We start from the raw sequence: 13,029 nt of genomic DNA, 5'->3' as shown, positions 1-13,029 counted from the left end.
ATCGCTTATCGCGATATTTTCGGGGGCAATTAATCGCCCAGCAAAATTTGTTATCGTGGCAGGCCTAGCGGGGAGGGAATATATACATGCGGTGGGGAGGAGACTGTCTATTAGGAGGTGGTGGGGGTTTTGGGCATTTACGGTGGCCAGTTTCGAATTGCAGCCTCCCGTAGGTGCTCTTTAAGAGCGGTTTTGAATGTGGGTAGTGATTCACATTCCTTTACAGCTTTGGGTAGGGCGTTCCACATTGTTGTGGCATAATTGCGAAACGTGTTTAGTCCCTTGTTTGAGCCGAATCTGGGTTTTACATGATTTGTTGAGCTTCCTCTGGTGTAGTGGTTGTGGTATTCACTGACCTTTGGGAAGTATTTTGACATGTACATGGGTACCCCGGTCGTATAGTGTATCTTGTAGACCAGGCCCAGGTCCAGTACAGTACGGCTCAATAATACACACAATTGTTAAGGGGATGCAGACAAGAGAAAGACGTTTGTCTTTTTTCATTATGTTCCGTCCGTGTCCCGACTGTACACAATGAAGGGTTAAAGCAGACTTGCTTACTTGTACTTTATTCACCGTTGTTATAGTTACATAAGCTTGGTTCCACCACAAGTGAACCCTCGGTGTCACCTCTAAAAGAGTCCTACGTGCAACAGCACTTAAATAGAACAATCCTTTTTTTTTTTGATCCCTTTTTCTCCCATTTTCTATATTTTCTCCCATCCCAATTTCGTATCATCCAATTCAACCCTCCCCTGTCACGGACGCTGTTTCTTGCCTCCCACAAGCCGGCTGCAATGTGGACTAAGTCATACATAGCACAAGTCCCCTCTGGTACTTGAGGTAACAGCAGTCGCATCTTTTCACCTGTGCAGCTCGATCTCTCAGTGGCGAGGAGTAACGCGTGGGAGGCTCACGCTGCCCCCGACACTTCCTGATTCTACTGCGCAGGCGCACCAACCGACCTGTAGGAGTCGCTGTCCACAACGCCCGATCCCCACCCATCAGTTTCCCACCCCCTAATACGGCCAATGTGTATTAGTACGGACGACCAGCTAAACTGAAAGCAAATGTGGAGCGCTGGGCTCGAACCGACAAGCCCAGCGTCTCCAGCATTTCGTGGCGAGCACCTTGCCCACTACGCCACGTAGCCGCCCTTAAATAGAACAATCCTATTGTTACATCTTTCTTTTTCTTTTTCCAAGTACAGATATATACAGGATATAGATATTTAACTTACAACTACTTAACCTGTGTTCTGCTTACTTACAACTAACAACAACACTGTGTAAATGACTCATTAGTACCCCTCAAACAATCAACAGATCAAAACATGTGCACACATAACCCATTTCACTATTTTTTTTCTTTTTTTCCCCCTCTCTCTCCCCAGTTCATTCTCTAATCACGAAGTATAGTCCTTCAGGTATTGAGGTCTGACAACCTGTCGACCAGACCTGGTACTGACCGTACCTTGGCTCCCTACCGGGTTGACTGGCGGGCCGGCCTTCTCAGTCACTGGTGATGCAGGTGTGATTGTACCTGGTGTGTCTATAGTGGTGTGATCGTGTCTGAGGTGGCGACGATTTCTTCTCAGAACACCTCCCGACTCTAACTCCACCTCATATGATCTGTGGCTCACTGGTTGGATCACCTTTGCCACTCTCCAAGTCCTGTGTGTGTCACCAGGCTGTACTCTCACACTGTCTCCTCTTTTCAGAGTGTCCATGTCCTTTGCTGTGCGATTGTAGTATTTTTCCTGTCTCTGTCTGTTGTGTTTCAGTCCCTGGTCATTGTCCGTTACCTCTGGCTCCAGCAGAGTGTCTTTTGTAGGAAGCAGGGTTCTGGTCAGGGGAGGAAACTAACTTTTTGGCTTACCAGCCAACTGGCGAGTAGATGATTTTTTTTACCAGCCAAACTGATTTGTTTACCAGCCAAAAATAAAATCGCTAATTGTGATCATTACTTCTTTGTATGTCTTCGTCTAAATTGATTTTCAATCATAGTAATAATCACGCCGTGTCTCTACTCGTTAAAATATTTATTAGCATAAAACATGAATAAGTGTCTCTACTCTCCACAATATTAGCATACAACATGTATTAATCACACTGTCTCTACTCTTCAAAATATTAGGATATCACATATTAACATGAAAGAGGGAACTATTCTGGACTGGGTTGGGCTGAACTGGGCAGTGAAAGATGCTGGGCTGGACTGGACTGGGTTGGACTGAGTTGGGCAGTGAAAGAACCAAGCATTTCACTGTAATGTAATAGCTAAATAAAACAACTTGACTTGTTACATTTGCACTCTGGTTGTATGCCAAATGTATTCTGGTTGTACTGTACTTGTGCTGTAAGATGACGCTAGGGGTTCAGCAGGTGTATTCTGAATGACTAGTATGACAACATCACCGCTGTGAAGGGCATATGGGCGAGTGGTGATATGGGGGGAAACCCGGTAATAATATGTCACTCGGCTGCATTTAAGCAAAGCCGCTCAGTATAGTCCACTATGTTGAACACGCGTTATGGTAGCTTGTTACATGCTAGGTAGCTAGCCGGCTAATGCTGGTTGACTTGTCATTCTCATCCGACTCGAAGGAGACGTGTCGCATGCTGTTGTTCGCCCCCATGTCAGACCGCACTGATATCCGAAAGCGACGACTCTACATGCAATTATTTTCATCCACTGATGTGTTTTTGTCTAAGTTTGTCTACGTTGTCAAGCCGGTGGCAGGAGTCTGTAGGTCCGCGCGCAGTGATCTGTCCACTTCCCCTAGATGGGCGGCATCTTCTAGAAAATGAGTGTTCATTGGAGGAGCTTAGAGCGCATCTGTACAACGATGATGTTCATTGGTTATGGTTGGATTATTATGAGGCGCAAATGGGAGGAATCAGGGGGGGAGTCAGAGTTCGGCTTGTGCCAGTGAGCGAATCAGGAGATTGCAGAATGATTGTTTTGTTTTGTAATTACTAGTACTCGCCAGACTGGCGAGTGCTCTTCATGAATTACTCGCCAAACGTAAAAAATACTCCCCTGGTTCTGGTCCTCCTGCTTAGGAGTCTCTGTGCTGGACTTGTGTTGAGGCCCTGGCTCGGCGTGTTACGATGGTCCAACATAGCCAGGTACGGATCCTCTCTCGCCACTGCAGCCTTCAGCATCAGGCCCTTGGCTGTCTTTACCGCTGACTCCGCCTTCCCGTTACTCTGTGGGTATCCCGGCGAAGATGTCCTGTGTTCAAAACCCCACTTCTGACTGAAGTGTCGAAACTCTTGTGATGCATACTGTGGCCCGTTATCAGAAATAACGACATCAGGTATCCCTTGCCTGGCAAAGTGGGCCTTGAGTTTTCTGATTACTGTGTTGCTCTTAGTGTCAGACAGATAGTCAACCTCCCAAAAGTTAGAGAAGTAGTCTACAGTGATCAGGTAGTCTTTGTTGTGGAACGAGAAAAGGTCTGTCCCTACCTTGGCCCAGGGTCTGCTGGCCATGTCATGTGGGTGTAGTGTCTCCCTCTGTTGCCTTGGGTCCACTGACCTGCATATACCACATTTAGCGATGAAGGTCTTTATCTCCTCGTTCATCCCATGCCAGTATACACACTCCCTTGCTCGCCTCAGACATCCTTCTACTCCCAGATGAGAGGAGTGGATCCTGTACGTGATGTCAACCCTGAGTGCATCCGGTATCACGGCTCTTTCTCCTCGGAAAACGATGCCGTCCTGGAAACTCATTTCCTCCTGGAACGAGTGGTAGTGCCTGATGTCACTTGGCAAGTCTCTTTTTCTCTTGGGCCACCCTGACAGTATTCTATTTGCCACACTCTGTAACTTTAGGTCATCCTTTGTTGCAGCTCTGATAGCGCTCAGCCTCTCTGCTGAGATGGGTAAATAGCTAACCATGTTTACCGTCTCTACCTCTGTCTCACTGTCTCCCTTAGTGCTCTCTGGTAAGTATGCTCTACTCAACGTGTCTGCAAGCAACATATCCCACACTATGTCACACTAATATCATAGTGCTGCAGTCTGAGTAGCATCCTTTGTAATCTCTTCGGTGCACTAAGCAGTGGCTTGCAGTGGATATTTTCTAGAGGCTTGTGGTCGCTTTGAACGGTCACCGGTCTACCATATGTATATTGATGGAACTTTTCCATACCAAACACTATGGCTAAACACTCTTTCTCTATTTGGGCATAGCCCTTTTCAGTTGGTGTGAGCGCCCTACTACTAAATGCTACAGGTTTACCTTTCTGTGTCGGGGCGGCCCCCAGTCCTGTGTCGGACGCATCACATTGTAGCATCAACTCCTCTTCTCTATTGTAATACTGTAGGACTGGTGCTTTGGCTATTTTGTCTTTTAGCCTTTGAAACGCTTCCTCTTGGACATCTGCCCATTCCCACATGTTTTCCTTCCGTGTGAGTTGTCTAAGAATCTCGCAGTCATCTGACAGGTGGTCAAAGAACTTCGCCAGGGAGTTGACCATCCCAACCAGTCTTTGTACTCCTTTTACATCTGTTGGCTTCGGCATCTCTCTGACCGCCCGTACTTTCTCCGGGTCAATTCTCAGCCCCTTAGCCGTGAGCAGATGACCTATGTAGGGCACCTCTTTTTGTCGAAGCTTGAACTTGTCCGCGTTCAGCTTGATGTTGCGCTCCCTGCATCTGGTTAGAAAGCCTCGGAGTTTCTTGTCATGGTCCTTTTCTGCCTCCTGCGTTGCTCCTTCCCCTGTGATTAACATGTCATCTGCTATGACGTAGACTCCTGGTAGGCCCTCTAGGGCAGGGCTGTACGCTAAGCTTTTTCACTAGGGGCACACTTGCCCCTAATTGAGAGATTTAGGGGCAAAAAATATTTTTTAGGGGCACATTTTTTAATAACAATTTTACCATTATTTATATCGATTGTTTTTGATTAAAAAAAAAAAAAAAAAATTTATAATTTTTTTTAATAAAATATATATATTATATAATCATACTTGTAGTTGTATTATCTGCGAGACATCGCCACCACGCAACAAGTCAAAATGCTCGCTATATGCAACCAGCTCCACTGTCTGTGTGTACTCGAGTAGCCTCCAGCTACGGCCAGGATTCTCCGGAGCTGCAGCTGGACCCTATACTGTAGCCTCCAGCTACGGCCAGGATTCTCCAGCGCTGCAGCTGGACCCTATTGACTATATTCAGCGTGCCCTCAGCTCGAATACGCATCGACTCAGTGTTATAAGACATTGATATCAGGAGCTATCTGAACTATTTAGTTTAATGGGACGTTTCGTTTTGAACAGTTAGGGTTGGGTACCGTTCACATTTGAACCAGTACCTGGGGATCGATAATGGTATACGACGACAGGGCTTGAGACTAACACCGTCCCGTCGTCCCGGGGGAAATAAAATATGTATTTGGGATGAAGAAAAATCCTCCACGGGGCCGGGACACAGTCGGGACGAAGAGGATTTATTTTCCCCCACTTGGAAAATGTCAACTGCGCCGACTGTCGGTGCGCATATCACTGTCAAACGGTGCGTGTCTTCCGAGTGCTCGCTTTAGTTGACAGTGGCACGAGACCACTGCACGAGACCCGCGGAAATATCAGAATGTTTAATAGAATGTTTAATAAAAGTTCTCGTGGTTCCGGCCATCCTCTAGCCATCCTCTCAGTCAAGGGAGCACTCTCAAACATGCTGCACTATTTGAAGTGTATAACGTTAAACAGAGCAGAAGAAGATGGAATAACAGACACAGACTGACCAACAGGGAACTGCATCCAACCCTAGTACAAAGGCAGGTCTGCGGTGGTGGCTACTGCCACTGCTGGCTCAATGTTCTCGACGGTCACATTTTCATTCGACGGCTCACTAGGAGGTGGAACGCGTCGAAAATATGAAGCAATACTAACTTTACTTTTCTTCATAGGCATAGCTAAATCAGTCAGCCAGTCTATCAGAGTGCTCAATCGATTTTCCCCACTCTCATACCTGAGTGCTCAGCTCGCGTGAGTGGCGTCATCACACGGCTTGGATAATTTAGGAGTGAAATGCGAATGCAAGGCTTGAAATCCCTACTCGCAAGCCCGCCCCCAAATATTATTTACCAATCGCAACGGCCAATTAAAGGGGCAATTTGCGACGAGCTCGTCGCACTGTACAGCCCTGCTCTAGGGCCTGCATGAGCTTTCTTTGGAACACTTCCGGTGCCGGGCTTATTCCCATCGGCATCCGGAGCCAACGGTAGCGACCAAATGGAGTGGCGAATGTGGTCAGGCAGCTTGACTCCTCTTCTAGCTTGACGTGCCAGAAACCGTGCTTCACGTCGCAGACTGTGAATACTTTTGCCTTTGACATCTCCGGCAGGATGTCATCTATAGTTGGGAGTGGATAGTGACTTCTCTTTAGTGCCCGATTCAGAGGTTTCGGGTCTATGCACAGCCTTAGTTTCCCATTCGGCTTCCTTAATGAGATCATGCTGCTGATCCAGTCAGTGCTGCGTTCCACTGGTGTGATAATCCCTCTTCTCTCCAGATCCTTGAGTTCCTCCTGTATCGGTATTATATTATCATAGCTACAAGCACTCTGCGCTTTGGCAGTTTCACTGGCGGCACTCTGTCATCTATCTCTATTTTATACTCCCCCTCCATGCATCCATCTCCGGTGAACACATCCCCAAACTCAGCATTTATTCTGTCCCTTGTCATGTGACTGTCACTTTCTCCCCCTGTCACTGGACTCTGCTCTTTCCTCACTATGCTGTCTATAGCTAGGATATTTTCGTACTGTACCTTTATCAACTTCATAGCCTCACTGTCTTTCCTGCCCAGTAAAGGGATTCTGCTACTCTGGTCTACCACTTGAAACTCTAGCCTGTAACGCTTGTTGTTTCTGGGGTTTCTGATCTTAACCTTACATGTACCCAGAGGAATCACCCTAGTCTTATTATACATCACCAGTACTTTCTCAGTGTGTTCTAGCTGTGTGTCAGGGTTTAACAAATGTATGGGGATGACATTACAGGTGGCCCCACACCCACAGTCTATCTGGAAGTTAACTAGTGCTTCCCCCAACATCATCCCTGCAAAAAGCTGTTGGCCCTGCCTGTGGCTGTCTTTTAACTGATTAACATTTTCATCCTCTCTATTTACTTCTGTTATGCAGCAGAGGTCTTCCTCGTAAGAATCACTATCACTGTGCTGTTCTGCTACTGCATGCACTTTCCTAGTTTTCTTGCTGCTCTCCTGTTTTGTTTTGCATTTAGCCGCAAAGTGATTTTCTCTCCCACACTTTTTACACTTTTTTCCAAAAGCTGGGAATTATTTCTTGTTCCTCATGTGTTTTACCACAAAACATGCAGTCAACCTCGCTGTCTTTTTTCCACTCTTCTGACTGTTTTAGCGCATGTACCTCTTCCACTGCCTGTCCTTGTTGCAGTGTCCTGCTATTAGCCCTTGACAGCTCCGAAGCTCTACATATTTTCAGGCATGTTTCCAGAGTCAGCCTATCGTCCCTGAGCAGTCTCTCTCTCAGTTCTGAGCTATTTGTACCACATACAATTCGATCTCTGATCAGGGAATCTCTAATGTCCCCAAAGCTGCAACTACTAGCAAGCATTCTCAAGTCTGTTACATAGCTGTCCACGTTTTCATCCAATCCTTGGTTCCTGATAAAGAATCTGTATCTTTCCACTGTTTCATTTACCTTTGGATTGCAGTACTCGTCAAACTGCTTGATGATAGTTGTCACCGTTGTCTTCGCCGACGGACTCGGCAGAGTTGTCCATAGTTCTCTTCCCTTTTCTCTGACGAGATATTTAAACAGCTTGACTTTTGTTGTCTCTTCGGCGTCGGGCATGGTAAGGTCTGTATACAATGTGAACTCCTCCTTCCAACTTCTCCATGCCTTTGCCAAGTTGTTGGAGTCCAATCGTAGATTTCCAGGGGGTCTTAGCGCATTTAGCCCTTCCATCGCCGACAGCTAGTAAGAGTTTTCTCCCCGAAGTACGTGTTAGCCACAGCTCGCCAGCTAAACTCTTTACTTCTCTAGCTACAGCGCAAATTACTTTCCCGATCTGTACCCAGCTGTCACCATGTTTCATTATGTTCCGTCCGTGTCCCGACTGTACACAATGAAGGGTTAAAGCAGACTTGCTTACTTGTACTTTATTCACCGTTGTTATAGTTACATAAGCGTGGTTCCACCACAAGTGAACCCTCGGTGTCACCTCTAAAAGAGTCCTACGTGCAACAGCACTTAAATAGAACAATCCTATTGTTACAGTCTTGTTTACAAAAACAAGATTACAAACATCACAAAACAAACTGGTCAGACTTCTACTGGACCTTACCCCTAGAACCCACCTCACCCCTGCCCACTTTGACAACCTAGGATGGCTTAGAGTAGATGACAGAGTACAGCAACTTGCAATGGGCCTGGTCTACAAGATACACTATACGACTAAGGTACCCATGTACATGTCAAAATACTTCCCAAAGGTCAGTGAATACCACGATCACAACACCAGAGGGAGCTCAACAAATCATGTTAAACCCAGATTCGGCTCAAACAAGGGACTAAACACGTTTAGCAATTATGCCACATCAATGTGGAACGCCCTACCCAAAGCTGTAAAGGAATGTGAATCACTACCCACATTCAAAACCGCTCTTAAAGAGCACCTACGGGAGGCTGCAATTCGAAACTGGCCACCGTAAATGTCCAAACCCCCCCCACCCCCTCCTAATAGACAGTCTCCTCCCCACCATATGTATATATTCTCTCTCCACCGTATGTATATTTCTCTCCCACCCACCCACCCCCTCCTAATGTACAGTCCCCTCCCCATCATATGTATATACTCTGTCAGGATCTATGGGTAACAGTACTATGTATTTGCATATCGTATATGTCACAAATGTAACAGTACTAAACAGGGAACAAAATTAACTTTTTGACTTACCAGCCATTTGGCTGGTACAGGGCTGTACGTTAACTTTTTTTGCACATAGCACTGGTGCTACAGAGGTTGATAGTTTTGTAGCACAGGCCAAAATCTTGTAGCACAAGTATAAAACGTGTTATATTTGTAACAGTCACAAATGTGCCTATTGTATTTGTGTTATTTAGTTGCAGTGCCATGTTTGGCTGTCATTTAGTATATCGCCATGTGTTATTATTACTATGATACTCTCATATGCAATTTTCAATTAATATCATAAACAACATAAGGAATATTAGCATAATTTTGAGTGGACTGAAGGAATGAGTCAGCGTTAATAGTTTTAAATGCAAATAATTTATTGAAACATAGAAGTGGGGTCGGTTGGGACACACACACTGGGGGACCCTGATGTAAACAAGACAAACGTCTTTCTCTGGTCTGCATCCCCTTAACAATTGTGTGTATTGAGCCGTACTGTACCCATTCTGCAATCTGTTAAATAAAGTTTTCATTCATTCATTCACACACACTGTTTCAACTCACCACCCCCGCATCATATTGTAGTCTAGTCTGTCTTCAAACTTCCACTCCTCTCGAAACTTGTTTATATTTGAATATCATCATGATCTGTCCATCCTCAGTTTACTATAATATACTCCTGTCCCGAGTCCTGACTAGTGACTTCATCGTCTTTCCAAACGCACGCACGCACACACACACACAGGGAAGGGGAGAGAGTGCCCCCCATTTCCCTTTCCACACTGTGTCTGCTGGCTCTGCGCCTCTGATCAGGATTAGCTTGTTAGCTTGCTAACGTTGTAGTGATTGTAATGGTACATAAACGTTAATTTCGGGCGATGTGCGCATAAAGGAATGGCGACGGTGCAAAGCATGTAGATGCATTTGACCCGTTGCGAGAAAGAAAAAACACCACGGACTTATTTCGGGACGTGTAGGCGCACTGCTGTGTTAACGCAGCAGTGCGCACCAACCGACCAACGCGCTGCTCCTTGCAGAAGCACGATAGGGCGGATACGACTCGTCGAGTTGTCACAAGAGTTTTTTCAAAATAAGAGTATCATATGCACCTGAACGTTGCTAGCTTTCGGAGCCTAGCTGGAGCTGCGCGTGGGCAGAAATGAGACCCGCTACAGGATTTTCAAAATAAGAGTATCTATATGAACCGAATCCCTATCGCACCAGTGCTACTGAAGTAAATCCATCCATCGCACAGACAGCTGTTGCTGTAGCACGTGCGATATATATGTCGCACTGTACACCCCTGGGCTGGTAGATTTTAAAAACTACCAGCCAGGCAGATTTTTTACCAGCCAAAAATTAAAAATAGCTTTTTAGTATATCGCCATGTGTTATTATTACTATATAATACTCTCATATGCTATTTTCAATTAATATCATAAACAACATAAGGAATATTAGCATAATTTTGAGTGGACTGAAGGAATGAGTCAGCGTTAATAGTTTTAAATGCAAATAATTTATTGAAACATAGAAGTGGGGTCGGGGACACACACACTGTTTCAACTCACCACCCCCGCATCATATTGTAGTCTAGTCTGTCTTCAAACTTCCACTCCTCTCGAAACCTTTTTATATTTGAATATCAACATTATCTGTGCATCCTCAGTAATCCTCAGTTTACTACAATATACTCCTCCTGACTAGTGACTTCATCGTCTTTCCAAACGCACGCACACACACAGAGAAAGGGAGAGTGCCCCCCCCCCCCCCCATTTCCCTTTCCCCAGTCCACACTGTCTGCTGTTCTCTATGGCTCTGCCGCTGATCAGGATTAGCTTGTTAGCTTACGCTAACATAACGTTCATTTCGGGCGATGTGGGCATAAAGGAATGGCGACAATGCAATGCATGTTAGATGCATTTGACCCGTTGTGAGAAGAAGAAAAAACCACAGACTTATTTCGGCTCGCAAAATAGGCGCACTGCTGTGTAGCTCTGCTCTCAGGGAACAAACTTAACTTTTTGACTTACCAGCCATTTGGCTGGTAGATTTTAAAAACTACCAGCCAGGCAGATTTTTTACCAGCCATTGGCGGTTGGCTGGTACTTATTTTGTTCCCTGGTACTAAATACCTGTATGTCATGTATGTCCCTATGCCATAAATGTCATGTATGTTGTGTAAGTCATAAATGTCACTATGAATTGAAAATGGGGGACCCTGATGTAAACAAGACAAACGTCTTTCTCTGGTCTGCATCCTCTTAACAATTGTGTGTATTGAGCCGTACTGTATTGTTTGTACCCATTCTGCAATCTGTTAAATAAAGTTTTCATTCATTCATTCATTCATTCATTCATTCATTCATTCATTCATTCATTCATTCATTCATTCACATCAGGGACCCCCATTTTCAATTCATAGTTACCATTGCAATTACATTATACAAGGTTTTCTGTGTGGTATTAATATTAACGTTAACTAAAGTTTAAAATAAAGCAAATTAATGATGAATGGTCTGTATATAATTAATATATAAGTACCATAAAACCAAAATGTATAGCCCAGCCTTTTATTTGCTTCAATCACTGACCTCAAGCCGGCCTATATTTGGAACTATATGGAACAGGCCTTTAATTCCTTTCGCACAAAATTATCGCTCAGCAAAGATGGGAAATACTAATATCATTGTTTATTCAAACCAGTATATGACTATTACTTGTATAACAATTAGGCTATCGATTTTAATGACATAAATTAGGAGTCATTAATTTGGTCTTCCTCCGAGTTCAGCTGCCAGCCCACACACACACACACTCGCCACCTCGCTGTGCAGAGAGGGTCAGATGAATACAGTGCTGCTGTGCAGAGAGAGAGTCAGATGAATACAGTGCTGCTGTGCAGAGAGAGGGTCAGATGAATACAGTGCTGCTGTGCAGAGAGAGGGTCAGATGAATACAGTGCTGCTGTGCAGAGAGAGAGAGTCAGATGAATACAGTGCTGCTGTGCAGAGGGTTTGATTGATTGATTGAACATCTTATTAACAGATTGCAGAATGGGTACAATACAGTACAGCTCAATACACACAATTGTTAAGGGAATGCAGACCAGAGAAAGACTTTTGTCTTGTTTACATCAGGGTCCCCCATTTTAATTTCATCATGACATTTATGACATCAGTGTTTCCCCTATATGCATTCAGCAGCGGCGCTGAATTACGACCGCCGCTGCTATGAACTAGACTATTAAAAGAAAATTATATGTAAAAAAAAATATATATATATATTATTATTTTTTTTTTTTTATCATTTCATTTGGGCTGTGGGGGGTGCTTAATGTAAAAGACTGACCTGAGGAAAAGGCTGCAGGGAGAAAGCACTGTAGTCTAGTCGATTTTATGCTTTGAGCACAAAGTTCATCATAGATCTAGCCTTTTTATTTTGCTCTCAAAGTGCACCAGATTGATGCATTTAACGCCCCCGGACCCCCCTAGAGGCACAGCACCGCTTCTGAATTTTCTTTCAGGGGAAACACTGGACATACATGACATACAGGTAGACAGTACTGTTGCATCAAACTGTACATTGGAGGGGGTTGGGTTTGGACATTTACAGGGGCCAGTTTCGAATTGCAGTCTCCCGTAGGTGCTCTTTGAGAATGGTTTTGAAGGTGGTAGTGATTAGGGCTGGGCGATATGGCCTCTAAATTATATCACGATATTTGTTGGCTATGTCACGATACACGATGTACATCACGATATTTTGACATTTCCTCTAAAGCCCTTAAAAATGCTTGATTTAACCCTTTGAAGCATACAGGCACGCCAACATGACGATTAAAATAGTCCCTGCAACATATGTCTGCATTAAACCATGAAGATGCTTTCAAAAATAATTTAATTAAACATTTCTAAAAATCTAAAAGAGTAGTCTACTGACACACTAATACAGAATTTTTTAAGAAATCTAAGACAATTTATATAAATACTCTTGGGTGCCTAAGACTTTTGCACAGTACTGTTTTCTATCCACTTTAGCCAAAAATACACACACTACTATGAGAAAATAATAATCTTGTAACCGAGGAATGGTCCGCCTATACTTTTAATTAGGGAT

At 44.4% G+C, this 13,029-nt stretch overlaps 1 protein-coding gene across 1 annotated transcript in view; it reads left to right on the top strand.

The window, feature by feature from the left end:
* The first annotated feature begins 1,421 nt into the window (after positions 1-1,421).
* Positions 1,422-13,029, top strand: part of LOC311235351 (signal transducer and activator of transcription 5B-like) — a 76,286-nt gene continuing 64,678 nt past the window's right edge. The window contains exon 1 of the mRNA XM_084322788.1: positions 1,422-1,530. Within this exon, the coding sequence (XP_084178914.1) occupies positions 1,525-1,530 (6 nt within the window). The 5' untranslated portion in view covers positions 1,422-1,524. The remainder of the gene's footprint in view (positions 1,531-13,029) is intronic.

The sequence above is a fragment of the Notolepis coatsorum genome, assembly GCF_963971535.1.
Source record: "Notolepis coatsorum genome assembly, chromosome: 10".
In the NCBI taxonomy this organism is placed as follows: Eukaryota; Metazoa; Chordata; class Actinopteri; order Aulopiformes; family Paralepididae; genus Notolepis; species Notolepis coatsorum.
The sequence above is the reverse complement of the archived record's forward strand: the minus strand, read 5'-3'. Positions and strand labels throughout refer to the sequence as shown.